Here is a 17,110-nt window from a genome sequence, read left to right on the forward strand (position 1 = left end):
CACTTCTGTAGTCATAATAATATGCATTTGAAATAGTGCTTTAACAAAAATTTTAATATACTTGTGAGAAACAGGAAAAAGGGCAATGTGTATTAGAAGAAGTGGGACTCACAGGAGGGGAAGCAAGTAAGAGAGCTAACCTTCACCTTGTAGAGTAGAAAATCAACAGATAATTTCTAAATTGGAAAATCAGGAAATTACAGTCATTATAAGAGATATATGGGGAGGATATAAATACGAGAATAAAAAGATAAAAGAGATGAAAATAGTTGTCTCTGGGGACCTAAAGTCTAAGATACAAAGGTGTGAGGCATACCTTATATACTACTTAACTTGTATACTATTTATAGCCCAGTATTCTGTTTTCTAGACCTGTCCAGGTGTTAAGATCCAATCTATGAACCAGCAGAGACCCAATGACTAAAGACAAACTTTGCTGCACACTGAAATCACCTGGGGAATCTTTTAAAAAGTACTGATGCCTGACTCCCATCCACAAACAGTCTGATTTAATTGGCATGGGTTCCAACCTGGAGATCAGTAGTGGTAAAAACTCTCCAGGTGATTTTAATGTGCAGCAAAACTTGGAACAACTGCAAAGATCCAAGATATAACAGTGATCTAAATCATAATTAGCCACAAATAACTATACATGATAACCCAATTTTCAAGAACTTCCTAAAGTTAGAAATACTGTAAGGTTTCTATTTCAATAAAGTTTGCTTTACTTAAAGTTATAACAACTATTTAGTAGTCTTAAGAAAGGAGATATATTGTCATATAGTCAACAAATACTGCTATGAGTGGTCTTTGTGAAAAATTTTTTAAACAATTAAATTTAGGTTATTGTATATTATCACTGCTATATAATTATCTATTACATGTAACAATACACTGAATTTACCTTCTAGGCATCACAGTATTAAGAACCATCCATAGTTTATTGACTGTTTGCAGAATTCTCCGTGGAACCCCTGAATTCAACAGCTGACTCATATTGGATGTTAACACTTCTGCATATGGTATAAGTTCGCTGGCAGAGAGTAAAGTCAAGTGTTCTATAATCTGCATCACTTGTGTGTGATTTACTGGGACAGCTGAAAATGCTAAAAAGAAAATTTAGCAATCATAACCTAAATTCTGTACAGTTTATCAAGCAGGAAGTAGTATTGTTCTCTCAGCCTATAGACCAAACAAATCAAGAAAACAATGTGGCTAAAAAGTAACTATAGTTACTTGCTATTGTTTCCTACAGAAACCTAGGTACAATTTCAACTAAACTTATTAAAATAAGGGCCAGCTGGATGCGGTGACTCACACCCGTAATCCCAGCACTTTGGGAGGCCAAGGCGGGTGGATCACTTGAGGTCAGGAGTTCCAGATCAGCCTGGCCAACATGGTGAAACCCCCCTCCACTAAAAATACAAAAATAGCCAGGCGTGGTGGCAGGCACCTGTAATCCCAGCTACTTAGGAGACTGAGACAGGAGAATCACTTGAACCCAGGAGGTGGAGGTTGCAGAGAGCTGAGATTGCACCAGCGCACTCCAGCCTGGGTGACAGAGCAAGACTCCATCTCAAAAAAATAAAAAAATAAGGGCCCTAAGAAAAATTCATGCAAGTGTAGTTATTCTTTCATAAAGAACAAAAATATCTTTTTTAAAAAATCACATTAATGGGATAGGCATGGTGGCTCACACCTGTAATCTCAGCACTTTGGGAGGCTGAGGCAGGAGGATTGCTTGAGTCCAGAGGTTCAAGACCAGTCTGGGCAACATGGCGAGACTACATCTCTACAAAAAGTAAAATAATTAGCTGGATGTGGTGGTGTACCTGTAATACCAGGTACTCGAGAGGCTGATACAGGAAGATCCCTTATGCCCAGGAGACAGAGTTTGCAGTGAGCTGTGTTCCTGCCACTGCACTCCAACCTTGAGCCTGGGCAACAGACCCTGTCTCCAAAAAAAACTCACTTTACTGACCCAAAGACTAATCTTATTTTCTTGGTGATTCAGATTGATCTTATTTTTTAATTTATTTTTTAATTTTAGAGATGGGAGTCTTGCTATGTTGCCCAGGCTGGTCTTTTTTTTTTTTTTCCCTCTTGCCTTTACCAATCAAGAGCCCAGGATGGTTTTGAATTCCCAGCCTCAAGTGATCCTCCTGCTTTGGCCTTCCAAGGTGCTGAGATAACAGGTGTGAGTCACTGTGTCCAGCCCAGACTGATTTTAAAAACAGGACTGAACGAGGAAAATATGCTGAAGTATTGCTTTTGATAGCTAACATTCATTTGAAAAGCTCAGACTTCTTGAAACTTTCCTCCAGGTGGTCCCCTTATAGGATGTAAGCACCCAGAAGATTGCTGTTACTAAAAAATATCTAGAACTATGCTCTCCAATAATCACTAACCACATCTGGCTATTGAGCATCTGAAATAACTAGTCCAAATTGAGGTGCGTTATAAGTGTAAAATACACAACAGACTGCAAAGACTAAGTGCAGGAGCCTTAGTTGGGGGTAAAATATCTCATTAAAATTTTAATATCGATTACATGGTGAAATAATATTGGCAGGCCAGGCACGGTGGTTCATGCTTGTAATTCCAGCACTTTGGGAGGCCAAGGCAGGCAGACTGCTTGAGCCCAGTTTGAGACCAGCCTGGGCAACATGGCAACCCCTTCTCTACAAAAAATACAAAAAGTAGCTGGGTGTAGTGGCATGTACCTGTAGTCTCAGGTACTGGGGAAGCTGAGGCAGGAGGATTGCTAGAGCCTGAGAGGCAATGAGCCAAGATTGCACCACTGCAGTCCAGAGTGGGCAACAGGACAAGGCTCTGTCTCAAAAATAAATAAATAAATAAAAGAAAAGAAAAAATATTGGCCATATTTGGTCAAATAAAATGATTTAAATTAGTGTTGCCTGTTTCTTTTTACTGGAAAGTTTATAGGTGTTATAGCTTACACTATATATAGGTGTTACAGCTCACATTATATTTCTATTTAACAGTGCTGATCTAGAAGAACATTCTCCATTATACAGTCCTATTCCACTGCACATATTTCTTTTTTTGAGATGGAGTCTCGCTCTGTCGCCCAGGCTGGAGTGCAGTGGCGCGACCTCGGCTCACTGCAACCTCCACCTCCCGGGTTCACACCATTGTCCCGCCTCAGACTCCCGAGCAGCTGGGACAACAGGCACCCTCGACCAGGCCCAGCTAAATTTTTTTTGTATTTTTAGTAGAGACAGGGTTTCACCGTGTTAGGCAGGATGGTCTCGATCTCCTGACCTCATGATCCGCCCGCCTCGGCCTTCCAAGTGCTGGGATTATAGGTGTGAGCCACCATGCCCGGCCTACACTGCACTTATTTCTAACCAGTTTAGAACCTTTCTAAAACCACACCACCTTTTTAGTGATGTAATATAGGACCTATGAGAGAAAAGATACAGGCACATCAGAAAGAAATGGTAAAAATTCCTGGCCAGGCACAGTGGCTCACGCCTTAATCCTAGCACTCTGGGAGGCTGAGGCAGAAGGATCACTCAAACTTACAAGTTCGAGACCAGCCTGGGCAACATGGTGAAACCCCATCTCTACAAAAACTAAAAAAATCAGCCAGGCCTGGTGGCTCAAACCTGTAGTCCCAGCTACTTGTGGGACTCAGGTAGGAGGACTGCTTAAGCCCAGCAGGTGGAGGCTGCAGTGAGCTGAGATCACACCACTGCATTCCAGCCTGGGTGACAGAGAGAAAGACACACACAAACACAAAAGGAAAGGAAAGGGAAGGAGGAAAGGGGAAAGGGAAAAGGGGGAAAGGAGGAAAGGAGTAAAAGGGGAAAAGGGGAAAGGAGGAAAGGGGGGAGGGGAAGGGAGCATAAAATTCCTTAAACGCAAAGAGTATTTTATATACTTAAAATACATTCACCAAAACATTGTTATATCCACGGAAAAATTCTGTATGATTATAAGATTTCAATTAGCCTAGCATCTCCTTGTACTACAAAAGGGGTTAAAGGAGTATCAATAATTTACTATACCTTCTTGGAGTTGTTTGGGGGAATGATTTTTAGCATTATTAGTCAGGAGCATTCGCCGTAGCAGGGCATCAGTCCCTGTGATTTCTTCTTCACAAATCCAGTCATCCACAATACATAAATGTGGGTAGTTAGTAGCAAGGAGACGTAGTAAAGCTGAATGCAACCCTTGAAAATTTACAGAAAATCAATTGGATTCTTCATGCTCAAACACCAGAAGCTTCCCCATCCCTCTCATTTTTATCAAGCCATCAGCCCACAAGGAAAGAGGGTTATGCTCTAAGTCAGTGTTTCTCAAAGAATGATTAGATGGCCAGGTGCAGTGGCTCACGCCTGTAATCCCAGCAATTTGGGAAGCCAAGGCGGTGGATCACCTGAGGTCAGGAGTTCAAGACCAGCCTGGCCAACGTGGCGAAACCCCGTATCTACTAAAAATACAAATATTAGCCGGGCGTGGTGTTGGGTGCCTGTAATCCCAGCTCCTCAGGAGGCTAAGGCAGGAGAATCGCTTGAACCTGGGAGGTAGAAGTTGCAGTGAGCCAAGATCGCAACATTGCACTCCAGCCTAGGCAACAAGAGCAAAACTCCATCTCAAAAATAAAAAAAAGAATGATTAGGCCGGGTGCGGTGGCTCACGCTTGTAATCCCAGCACTTTGGGAGGCCGAGGCGGGCGGATCACGAGGTCAGGAGATCGAGACCACGGTGAAACCCCGTCTCTACTAAAAATACAAAAAATTAGCCGGGCGTGGTGGCGGGCGCCTGTAGTCCCAGCTACTCGGAGAAGCTGAGGCAGGAGAATGGCGTGAACCCAGGAGGCGGAGCTTGCAGCGAGCCGAGATCGTGTCACTGTACTCCAGCCCGGGCGACAGAGCCAGACTCCGTCTCAAAAAAAAAAAAAAAAAAAAAAAAAAAGAATGATTAGAGCACCACCAGCATCATAAGCTTGGGAAGCTTGTTTCATGTGCAGAATAATGAATACCATCCCAGGTGACTAGATCAGAAGCTCTAGAATGGAGGCCTAAGAATGTGCACTTCTTGTGAATGCAAACTACAGTTTAAGAACTTCTCAATAGTCATTTGATCAAGGGAAACTGCTTAAATGAAGATCCCGAAGTACTGTGATAAACAGTGAGCTGCAAACTACTACTTATAAAGAAAGCTTTCAACTTTCTTCCACCCCACCCAAAGTAACAGTCTCCTAAAGTTGTTTCACATAGCAATTGTTCAAGAGTTCAGGATAGAGGAAAGAAAAGGAGGAGAAAAGAATGTCCATTTGGGGACTATCATATATGGTTTGGAAAAGGTCCTATTCAGAAATACTGATAGGCTTCTGTAGAGAACACGCCCTTTCCTCCAACCCTGTTGAGAATCATCGCTATAGATGTGGTAAAATTAAAGTTGCCCACTTTGAATACCTGAAAGGTCTCAGGTACTTTATGTAGGTTTTCTCGTCTCTCCCTAACATTCATACAAAGTAAGCAATGCCTCCATTCTACTGTAAGGAACAAACAATGCTGAAAGACATTTATTAATATTAACAACCCTAAAGTCACACAGCTACATATGTCAGCCAAGAGAAGCAGTACTGATGATACCCACAATGGGGGGCATTTTTTTCTTGGTTCAAGAAGTATTAAAGAAAACCAAAAGAAATGGGAAAACTTGTTACCAAATCAAAGCCTTATTTATAACATTTTACCTATACCACAGTTTGACTATTCATGACTATTATGTATAATGTTAATAATGAGAGGCCGCGTGCAGTGGCTCATGCCTGTAATCCTAGCACTTTGGGAGACTGAGGGGGATGGATCACTTGAGGCCAGGAGTTGGAGACCAGCCTGGCCAACATGGGGAAACCCTGTCTCTACTAAAAATACAAAAATTAGCCAGGCGTGGTGGCACACGCCTGTAATCCTGGCTACTTGGGAGGCTGAGGCACAAGAATTGCTTGAACCTGGGACGTGGAGGTTGCAGTGAGCCAAGATCGTGCCATTACACTCCAGCCTGGGTGACAGAGCAAGATGCTGTCTCAAAAAAAAATTATGACACCATAAAAATGCCTATTTAGTTAATGAATTAACGAAGTACTACTATGCTAAGTGCTTCGCACGTAAGTACCTAATAAATATTGTTGCTACCATACTATTATCATCATCAGAACAGTAAGACTATGCAGTAGTAGTAGGAACCAAAGTACTTTAGATCTAATTATCCTATTATGCAAATCAAATGATACCACTGCTTAATCCCAGTAGAAACAATACCCAATTCCTTTCTCATAGAAACAGCTTAAAATTGATGTTTCTGTGTTTCAAAAGACATTGTAACAATCAAAAATGGCATTACTTTAACATTTAAATTTCTAAATGCATACAGGAGTATATATACAGTTAAAACTATACCCAACCATCACAAAAAAGACTGCTTACAAAAGTGTAAACTAATCAACATTTCATACTCTTTTCAATAAAGTATATCAATTGCCAAATGCTGTTAAAAATAACATTATTTTCTGGAAACAGATTATACAAAGAAGCCAGGCACGGTGGCTCACGCCTGTAATACTAACATTTTGGGAGGCTGAGTAGGGCTCTTCACTTGAGGTCAGGAGTTCGAGACTAGCCTAACCAACATGATGAAACCGCATCTCTACTTAAAAAAAAAAAAAAAAAAGATTATACAAAGATATAAGTAAATAAATGCTGCAGACATCTGGTTAACGATGACCAATGAAGGCTCATGTTTCTCCTTGAAACCAACCATAATAAAGAAAGAAAAACAAAATTCCAGCCAGGCACAGTGGCTCACACCTGTAATCCTAGCACTTTGGGAGGCTGACATGGGTGGATCACCTGAGGTCAGTTCGAGACCAGCCTGGCCAACATGGCGAAATGAGGTCTCCACTAAAAATACAAAAATTAGCTGGGCATGGTAGCAGGAGCCTGTAGTCCCAGCTACTCGGGAGGCTGAGGCAGGAGAATCACTTGAATCTGGGAGACGAAAGTTGAAGTGAGCCAAGATCACACCATTGCACTCCAGCCTGTGAGACAAGAGCGAAACTCCATCTCAAAAAAAAAAAAGAGAAGGCCGGGCGCAGTGGCTCACGCTTGTAATCCCAGCACTTTGGGAGGCCGAGGCAGGCAGATCACGAGGTCAGGAGATCGAGACCGTGGTAAAACCTCGTCTCTATTAAAAAATACAAAAAAATTAGCCGGGCGTGGTGGCAGGCGCCTGTAGTCCCAGCTACTCGGAGAGGCTGAGGCAGGAGAATGGCGTGAACCCGGGAGGCGGAGCTTGCAGTGAGCCGAGATTGCGCCACTGCACTCCAGCCTGGGCGACAGAGCGAGACTCCGTCTCAAGAAAAAAAAAAAAAAAAGAGAAAAAGAAAATTCCAACTTAACAGAAAGAAAAACACCCACACTCAAACATTAAAGAGGTATTTAATTAAGAAAAATCTCTAGAAAATTAGCTGGGCATGGTGGCATAGGCCTGTAGTCCCTGCTACTAGAGAGGCTGAGATAGGAGGATGTTTGAGCCCAGGAGTTTGAGGCTGCAGTTACCCACTGCACTCCAGCTTGGGTAACGTAGTGAGACCCTTTCCCTAAAGAAAAAAAAAAAAAAAGAAAAATATCTAATTTCAAAAAACACTACAATATTTCTACTTAACAGGATTTATAGTAAAAATATTATAATATATCCGTACTATGGATCATAAAACAATCAGAAACAGTAAGGCAGATCTACCTGTACCGATATGTAAAGATGTTCAAGACTCCAAGAAAAAAAACAACCCTTAGAAGAGGCAGGGGAGGCCGGGCATGGTGGCTCACTCCTGTAATTCCAGCACTTTGGGAGGCCAAGGTGGGCAGATCACTTGAGACCAGGAGTTCAAGACCAGCCCGGGCAACACAGTGAAACCTTGTCTCTACTAAAAATACATAAATTAGACAGGCGTGGTGGCACGCATGCCTGTAATCCCAGCTATTTGAGCGGCTGAGGCATGAGAATCACTGAACCCAGGAGGTGGAGGTTACAGTGAGCCAAGATCATGCCACTGCATTCCAGCCTGGATGACAGAGCGAGCCACTGTCTCAAAAACAAAAACAAACAAACAAACAAAAGAGGTAGTGTACAATACTATTCAGAGTTTAAAATTTTTTTTTTTTTTTTTTACTTCTGTTAAGTGTCTGTTAGGTTCAACCACAAGAACCTGCTGTTTCTGTAGCTCTAAATTAGCTGAATATCTGCAATTTCATACAGTTCAACCTACAGGAGAAAAAAGCCTGAAAATATACGCCAACTGAAAATAGCTAGGGTTGTGTTTTAGGGGGTGGGGTGGTTTGCAATAACTGAAATAATAGATTTAGTGAGGGAGGCAAAGAGGAATTTCACTCTTGAACTGTTTGAATTTTTAACATTAAGCACCTATTACACTTCATAACATTATAAACAGAAAGGTTTTTTTAACAATAAACTTTAGCAGTAAAGAGCAAAATAAAACATACCTCCCAACTCCTGCTGCAGCCCTTGAGCCTGTCGAATAAGGAATTTGATAGGAATCTGATCCATTAAAGAAGAAGAATATGATTTGGGCTTTCTTTGCATGGCAGCTATCAAAGATAAAAAGTGTAAAATAAATAAAATGTCCAGAAACAACAGAAATCTTAATCTTCCACCCAAATGGAAACAAAAACAAAGTCAAATTACTTTTAATGCAATTAACCTGCGAATATAGCATATAAAAGATGAAGAATCATTACGAAAACACGTGGCTACACAGGAAGAACATGAACATACCTGGAGCAAGATCTGGAAAATGTCCTGAAATTTAAAACTAGACAGAAGAAAATTCATAACAGATGAGAGAAGCCATGTGCAAAAGTGCCCTACACTAAAAGAACCAACAAGTGAGTCAAGATTTTCCCAAACCTAATTGAGAAGATCAAATGTGATCATGAACATACGGCCTAGAGCTTCATGATTCCAATGTATCTTATAAAAAGAAACTGTAATTTTATCTTTTTTTTTTTTTTTTTGAGACGGAGTCTCACTATTTTTGCCCAGGCTAGAGTGCAGTGGCACGATCTCAGCTCACTGCAACCTCCGCCTCCCGGGTTCAAGCGATTCTCCCGCCTCAGCCTCTCAAGCAGACTGTCTGAGATAACAGGCATCCACCACTGTGCCTGGTTAATTTTTGTATTTTTAGTAGAGACAGCATTTCGCAATGTTGGCCAGGCTGGTCTCGAACTCCTGACCTCAGGGGATCTAGCCTGCCTCGGCCTCCCAAAGTGCTGGGATTACAGGCATGAGCCACTGGGCCCAGCCAAATTTTTTTTTTTTTTTTTTTGAGACAGAGTCTCGCTCTGTCACCAGGCTGGAGTGCAGTGGTGCGATCTTGGCTCACTGCAACCTCCGCCTCCCAGGTTCAAGTGATTCTCCTGCCTCAGCCTCCCGAGTAGCTGGGATTACAGGTATGCACCACCATGCCCGGCTAATTTTTTGTATTACTAGTAGAGATGGGGTTTCACTGTGTTAGCCAGGATGGTCTCCATCTCCTGACCTCATGATCCACCCGCCTTGGCCTCCCAAACTGCTGGGATTACAGACGTGAGCCACAGTGAATTTTATCATATTATATACAATAGTGGTGACTGAATCTTTTTTTTTTCCCTGAGATGAGTCACTCTGTCACCCAGGCTGGTATGCAGTAGTTCAATCTTGGCTCACTGCAACCTCTGCCTCCTGGATTCAAACAATTCTTGTGCCTCAGCCTCCCAAGTAGCTGAGACTACAGGTGCCCACCACCACGCCTAGCTAATGTTTGTATTTTTAGTAGAGACGGGGTTTCGCCATGTTGCAGGCTGGTCTCAAACTCCTGACCTCAGGTGATCCACCAGCCCCGGCATCCCAAAGTACTGGGATTACAGGCATGAGCCATCATACCTGGCCTCTTTTTAAATTAAGTTAGGTAATATGAATTTGAGGACCACTTTCCCTGCCTCCAATTTAATCCATCCTTCAACCTGCGGCCATAGTCCTCTTATTTAAATACAGATTTGGCCACCTTCAGTGAATCCTCAGATCACACAGAGTAAAGGTCCTTGCCAGTCAATACTATCTTTCTCTGTCTCATCTCTACCGTATTCTATATGCCTGGCACCCAAAGCTCATTCCAAAGTACTTTCCTTTACACCACAGGAATATATGAGAATCTCAGTCAGGGTGTTTGTAGTTTGACAAAGGATATACAATATGTTTATTCTCTTACAAACTACAAACAGTAAAGCTCAACCATTTTTCTTTTATTAAGGACAAGAAGTATGTAAGTGCAAGTGTTAGAATAAAGGTTGAGAATAACTGTCTACATAGACCACGTATATATCATATACTCTTATTTAGATATAATCTCCCTTTTAAGTTAATAAATTAGCATAGCTTTCCATACCAATCTTTTATGAATTAAGAAAAAATCAGAAGGCAGTTAAAACAATAGTTATAGGTTCCAGAAATAGACAAATCCTGGTTCCAATACTTATTACAATACTTAATACTAACTTAGGGAAGTTACTTAACTTCCTTGTGCCTCAGTGTTCTCCCCTGTAAAATAAACGTAACCACCACCTGTCTCATAGACTTGTTATAAGGGTTTACATGAGCTAACTATAAGACTAAACTAAGGCCAGGCAAAGTGGCTCACACCTGTAATCCCAGCACTTTGGGAGGCCAAGGTGGGTGGATGACTTGAGGTCAGGAGGTCGAGACCAGCCTCACCAACACGGTAAAACCCATTCTCTACTAAAAATACAAAATTCAGCGGGGTGTGTTAGTGGGCACCTGTAATCACAGCTACTTGGGAGTCCAAGGCAGGAGAATCACTGGAACCCGGGAGGCGGAGGTTGCAGTGAGCTGAGATCGCACCACTGCACTCCAGCCTGGGCAACACAACAAGACTCTGTCTCAAAAAAAAAAAAAAAACTAAAAACTAAACTATATGTGTAGGATTAAAAAGCAAAAAATTATTTCAGGTTCCTTGATAGGAAGACTTAATACTGCAAAGATGTAAATTCTCTCCAAATTAATCTATGTTTAACATAATTCTTATCAAAATCCCAATATAATTTTCCTTTGTGAAATTTAACAAAATTATTATAAAGTTCACGGAAAAGATTAAATATGTGAGAATATACAGAAATTCCAAACAAGAACTGTATCAAAGACACAGAAAATGTCAAAACATAAAAAAGAAAATCCAGGCCAGGTGTGATGGCTCACACCTGTAATCCCAGCACTTTGAGAGGCTGAGGTGTGTGGATCACTTGAGGTCAGGAGTTCGAGACCAGCCTGGCCAGCATGATGAAACTCCATCTCTACTACAAATACAAAAATTAGCCAGGAATGTGGTACGCACCTGTAATCCCAGCTATTCAGGAGGCTGAAGCGGAAGAATCGTTTGAACCCAAGAGGCGGAGGTTGCAGTGAGCCAAGATCACACCACTGCATTCCAGCCTGGGTGACAGAGTGAGATTTTGTCTCAAAAAAAAGGAAAACAAATTAAAAACTACACACAAAGATCAGGAGGATCACTCATACCTGTCAACCCAGCACTTTGGGAGGCCAAGCCAGGAGGACTGCTCGAGCCCAGGAGTTTGAGATCAGCCTGGCAACATGGCAAATCCCATCTCTACAAAAAATAAAAAAAATCAGCCAGGCATGGTGGCGTCCACCTGTGGTCCCAGCTACATGGGAGGCTGAGGCAGGGATCCCTTGAGCCCAAGAGATCAAGGTTACACTGAGCCATGTTCATGCCACTGTACTCCAGCCTGGGTGACACAGTGAGACCCTGTCTCAGAAAATAAATAGATGAAATGAACTATACACATGTAGGAAGTATAAACACAGGTAAACCTTTTTTTTCAAATACAGGAAAAGATACCACTTTATAATGATATCATGCATTCTAAATCTGACCTTCTGATATTATGTGAAGTAACTAAGTTTCAAAGCCCATTTCAGTGACATTCTCTGTGTGCGTGTGCGTGTGCATGCATGTGTGTGTGTGTGTGTGTGTGTGTGTGTAGATGGGCATCTTGCTGTTTTCCAGGCTGGTGTCAAACTCTGAGCACAACTGACCATCCCATCTCAGCCTCCCAAAGTACCAAAGTACTGAGATTACAGGGAATGAGCTACCATACCCAGCCCAATGTTAATGGCAAAACGAAACTCTTCGGCCGGGCGTGGTGGCTCACGCCTGTAATCCCAGCACTTTGGGAGGCCGAGGCGGGCAGATCACGAGCTCAGGAGATTGAGACCATCCTGGCTAACCTGGTGAAACCCCATCTCTACTAAAAATACAAAAAAATTAGCCGAGTATCGTGGCGGGCGCCTGTAGTCCCAGCTATGTGGGAGGCTGAGGCAGGAGAATGGCGTGAACTCAGGAAGTGGAGCTTGCAGTGAGCCAAATCACGCCACTGCACTCCAGGCTGGGCAACAGAGCAAGACTCCATAAAAAAAAAAAAAAATCAAAAAAACAAAAACAAAACAAAAAAACGAAACTCTTCTACTTTTTTTTTTTTTTTGAGACACAGTCTCACTCTGTCCACCAGGCTGGAGTGCAGTGACACAATCTCAGCTCGCTGCAACTTCCACCTCTGGGTTCAAGGGATTCTCCTGCCTCAACCTCCTGAGTAGCTGGGATTACCGGCATGAGCCACCATGCCTGGCTAATTTTTGTATTTTTAGTAAAGATGGGGTTTCGCCATGTTGACCAGGTTGGTCTCCAACTCCTGATCTCAGGTGATCCGCCCACCTCGGCCTCCCAAAGTGCTAGGATTACAGGCGTAAGCCACCTCATCTGGCCTTTTCTATTGTTTTTGATTAGGTTGTTACTCTTCACACTAATGGAAGGAAGACCAGGCAAAGACTCAAATCAAGAGAAAAAAATTCAGTTACAGCTCCATCAGGTGTTAAATTTATATTTAGTGAACAAGACCTACACAATTGTTAAAATACAGGCAATTCTGTTATCTATTAATTTAGCCTCCGATAAGGAGGACTGGGCCATAAATCGTGGTAACATACCCCAACATGCATGATTTATGTATCAAGTATACAATGCCCATATTGCAAAGATTATAAAACGATACTAGAGTTTGTTAGAATATTGCCCTTCTTTCATCAAAAAACAGTTTGGAAAGTAACAAAATACAAGCTAATAAAATAAACTACCACTAGAACCACTCCTCTATGTACAACTTACCTAAAGTCTTTGTGTTTGCTAGAAGAGCCTCCTCATAAGACAGTATATAGTAGAGCACCAAAAGCTGTGCTGTGATACTGAAATGCTGATTAAGGCGGATGTTGTCACCCTGGAGGTAATATTACAAATACTCTGAAATACTTTGAATTTCATGAGTGCTTTTTTTTTTTCTTGATAGTAAAAGAATCAAAATAGACTATTCAGCATTGCTGCTCCTAACTCAGGTAAAACAGGAGAAATGTTGCTATGTGCGTATTAAACTCAAAAAAACAACATGAAATCTGAGATGGCATGAGAGATGAATGGCAACATGCTTAAGTGGCCTTTAAGACAAGACAAAGAAAAGACTTCAGCTACTACTCAATAGCAAACCCATCAGGCTGCTTCTGAAAGACAGGAGTCCCAAGTATTACATGAAATTACCATGAAGAAAGTAACTCCTAAATAAGACATTGTATACTTAAATATATTTGTGAAAAATGCAACTGTTTTTCCCTTCTAACAAACTGGGGAAAAAATACTTTCATCAAATTTTCCCTAAATGAGCCAGGAGCGGTAGCTCATATCTATAATCCCAGCACTTTGGGAGGCCAAGGCAGGCGCATCACCTGAGGTCAGGAGTTGGAGACCAGCTGGCCAACATAGTAAAACCCTGACTCTACTAAAAATATAAAAATTAGCCAGGCGTGGTGGCACGTGCCTGTAATCCCAGCTACTCGAGAAGCTGAAGCATGAGAATCACTTGAACCCAGGAGGCAGAGTTTGCAGTGAGCTGAGATCGTGCCACTGCACTCCAGTCTGGGCAACAGAGTGAGACTCTGTCTCAAAAAAAAAAAAAAAAAAAAAAAAAAATTCCCCCTAAATGAATGTAGGTATATCTTAGATTCCCAGGATGCTAAACAAACCTATGCTGAATATCTTGAAATCCCACACAGTACTTGATCAAATATACAATCTCCAGGGAACCCTTTAGACTTTAAAGTGAAACTTAAAAAAAAAAAATTATTGGCCAGGTGCAGTGGCTCACACCTGTAATCCCAGCACTTTGGGAGGCCAAGGCAGGAGGATCACTTGAGGTCAGGGTTGGAGACCAGCCTGGACAATATGATGAAATCCCATCTTTACTAAAAATACAAAAATTAGCCATTTGTGGTGGCATGTGCCTGTAGTCCCAGCTACTCAGGAGGTTGAAGCAGGAGAAACGCTTGAACCCAGGAAGCGGAGGTTGTAGTGAGCCGAGATTGCCCATTGCACTCCAGCCTGGGTGTCACAGCGAGACTCGTCTCAAAAAAAAAAAAAAAAAAAAAAAAAGGCCAGGCACAGTGGCTCACACCTGTAATCCCAGCACTTTGGGAGGCTGAGGCAGGTAGATCACCTGAGGTCAGCAGTTCAAGATCAGCCTGGCCAACATGGTGAAACCCTGTCTCTACCAAAAATACAAAACATTAGCCAGGCATTGTGGCAGGCGCCTGTAATCCCAGCTACTCGAGAGGCTGAAGCAAGAGAATCACTTGAATCCGGGAGGCAGAGGTTGCAGGGAAGAGGAGGTTGCAGTGAGCCGAGATGGCGCCACTGCACTCTAGCCTGGGCAACAAGAGTGAAACTCCATCTCAAAAAAAAAAAAAAATCTTACACAAGTGTCTGTTTAGCAAACTACTTGGAACTAATACCATTCTTTTAATTTTTACAGGTGATCTAAGGAAATTTAATCTAATTTTAAGTTCAGAACTACCTAGAAGTCCTCTGATAGGAAAATAAAAATATGGGATAAGAAGAACTAAAAGCTAAATAAGTTAATAGATATAAAAGAATGACTATTTTACCCCAATGACTCCTTGGAAAATATTGAGTATCTCCTGTTCTGTGACTGGCTGATTTGTGGCTTCTGGATTAGATTTCGACGCAGGAGTAAGTATAGAATTTATGTACACATCAATCAAAGGAAGTAATTGAGGATGAAGTGGAGTAGAGGTTTCACACAGCTGTCTATAAATCCAATCCTAAGAAAGAATGTTATAGACACTGAATTAATTGTGGCAAAAAGAAAAACCAAGCAAAATTATAAAAGTACATACAGTTTTACATGAATTATGAATCAGTAAAACTCACTACTAACTTTTGGCAGTTCCAAATATATTATCTAGTATCATAACTGCCTTTGATTTTAAAGTATGAACTACCTTTATATCTGTATCATCTTAGGTGCACCTTCCACTAGAAGCTTGCCTTTTGGTTTAATCTATTCGTTTTTAAGCAGTGGGAAAAACATTTTAAGTCCCTACCATATCTGTATTTAGAGCACCATGTGTGTCATCATGGGAGAGCTCACATTAGATAGGAATTTGGAGAGAGACAGGTCCTTCACAGCAAACCCTCAGATAGACTAAGAAAGTGTCTCTGACAAGCACTTACAGTAGACTATCACTTAACTATCGTTGGATGGAGGACATGTAAAATGTTGGGTGTGCATTTGAACTCTTAATTCTTAGCTATTTTACTTGCTAAAAATATAAAGCAGAAGATGCAATCTGGCTGGAAAATAATCTCACTAAATCACAAAAAACAAGGGACAATTAAAAGTGATATATCATGCACATATTATTCACTGTTCTTTGTAAATATCTGAAAAAGTTTCAGACTACTTTACCTCCTGGGTCTCAAGACCTTCTCTTTAGAGGGCCTTTTAACTGTTAGATATAGCCAACTAAGACAAATCAAAACATGTCAAAATTCTAAGTTAGGTGTGAGGTGTCCTTGTGACAAATCAACAAATACTAGTCATGGCAACTTCCCCAATTTGTTAAACAAAACCAGGCCCACTGCAGTGACTCACACCTGTAATCCCAACACTTTGGGATGCCGAAGTAGGAGAATTGCTTGAGACCAGGAGTTCAAGACCAGACCAGCCTGGGCAACATAGCGAGACCCTGTCTCTACAAAAAAACACTTTTTAAAGCTGGGTTTGAGGCCAGGCACGGTGGCTCATGCCTGTAAACCCAGCATTTTGGGAGGCCAAGGCGGGTGGATCACATGAGGTCAGGAGTTTGAGACCAGCCTGGCCAACATGGTGAAACCCTGTCTCTACTAAAAATTAAAAAAAAAAAAAAAAAAGTTAGCCAGGCGTGGTGGCAAGAGCTTGTAATACCAGCTACTCAGGAGGTGGAAGCAGGGGAATCACTTGAAGCCGGGAGGCAGAGGCTGCAGTGAGCCGAGATAGCACCACTGCACTCCAGCTTGGGCAACAGAGTAAGACTCCATCTCAAAAAAAAAAAAAAAAAAAAGCCAGGAGTGGTGGCTCGCACCTGTAGTCCCAGCTACTTAGGAGGCTGTGGCAGGAGGACTGCTTGAGCCCAGGAGTTTGAGGTTACAGTGAGCTACGGCAGCCTGGGCGGCAGAGTGAGACCCTGTCTTTAAAATAAAAAAAAAATTAGAAAATGGCAGTTTCTAAGTTTTAATGAAATAGCCATGTGCCACTATTGAGAATTTAAATGGAGTATTATGCATTTCGAAAATCTTACATTGTTTTAAAAATCTGAAATTACTGTATTATAATTATATAATTATAATTACTATCCCTAATTACTATACTTACATAAATGACTAGTGACTTAGCTTAATACCACACATTTCCTACACAAAACCCACAATAAAGGCCTACAAACTGAAATACAACTGGGGAGAAAGCATTAATTTAGGTTGTTCTTTGAAATATAAATGTAGGCCAGGCACGGTGGCTCACGCCTGTAATCCCAGCACTTTGGGAGGTTGAGACGGGCATATCACTTGAGGTCAGGAGTTCGACACCAGCCAGCCAACACG

The 17,110-nt window shown here is 41.7% G+C and overlaps 1 protein-coding gene across 5 annotated transcripts in view; it reads right to left on the bottom strand.

Moving 5' to 3' along the window:
• Positions 1 to 17,110, bottom strand: part of INTS2 (integrator complex subunit 2) — a 63,871-nt gene that overhangs the window by 11,901 nt on the left and 34,860 nt on the right. For all 5 annotated transcript variants that reach the window (XM_055256726.2, XM_055256729.2, XM_055256728.2 and 2 more), the window contains exons 14-18: positions 15,115 to 15,291; positions 13,292 to 13,400; positions 8,541 to 8,645; positions 4,035 to 4,199; positions 905 to 1,106 (exon numbers count right to left, since the gene is read on the bottom strand). In XM_055256726.2, coding sequence (XP_055112701.1) covers positions 905 to 1,106; positions 4,035 to 4,199; positions 8,541 to 8,645; positions 13,292 to 13,400; positions 15,115 to 15,291 — 758 coding nt within the window. The remainder of the gene's footprint in view (positions 1 to 904; positions 1,107 to 4,034; positions 4,200 to 8,540; positions 8,646 to 13,291; positions 13,401 to 15,114; positions 15,292 to 17,110) is intronic.

The sequence above is a fragment of the Symphalangus syndactylus genome, chromosome 20 (genome assembly GCF_028878055.3).
Source record: "Symphalangus syndactylus isolate Jambi chromosome 20, NHGRI_mSymSyn1-v2.1_pri, whole genome shotgun sequence".
Classification (NCBI taxonomy): Eukaryota; Metazoa; Chordata; class Mammalia; order Primates; family Hylobatidae; genus Symphalangus; species Symphalangus syndactylus.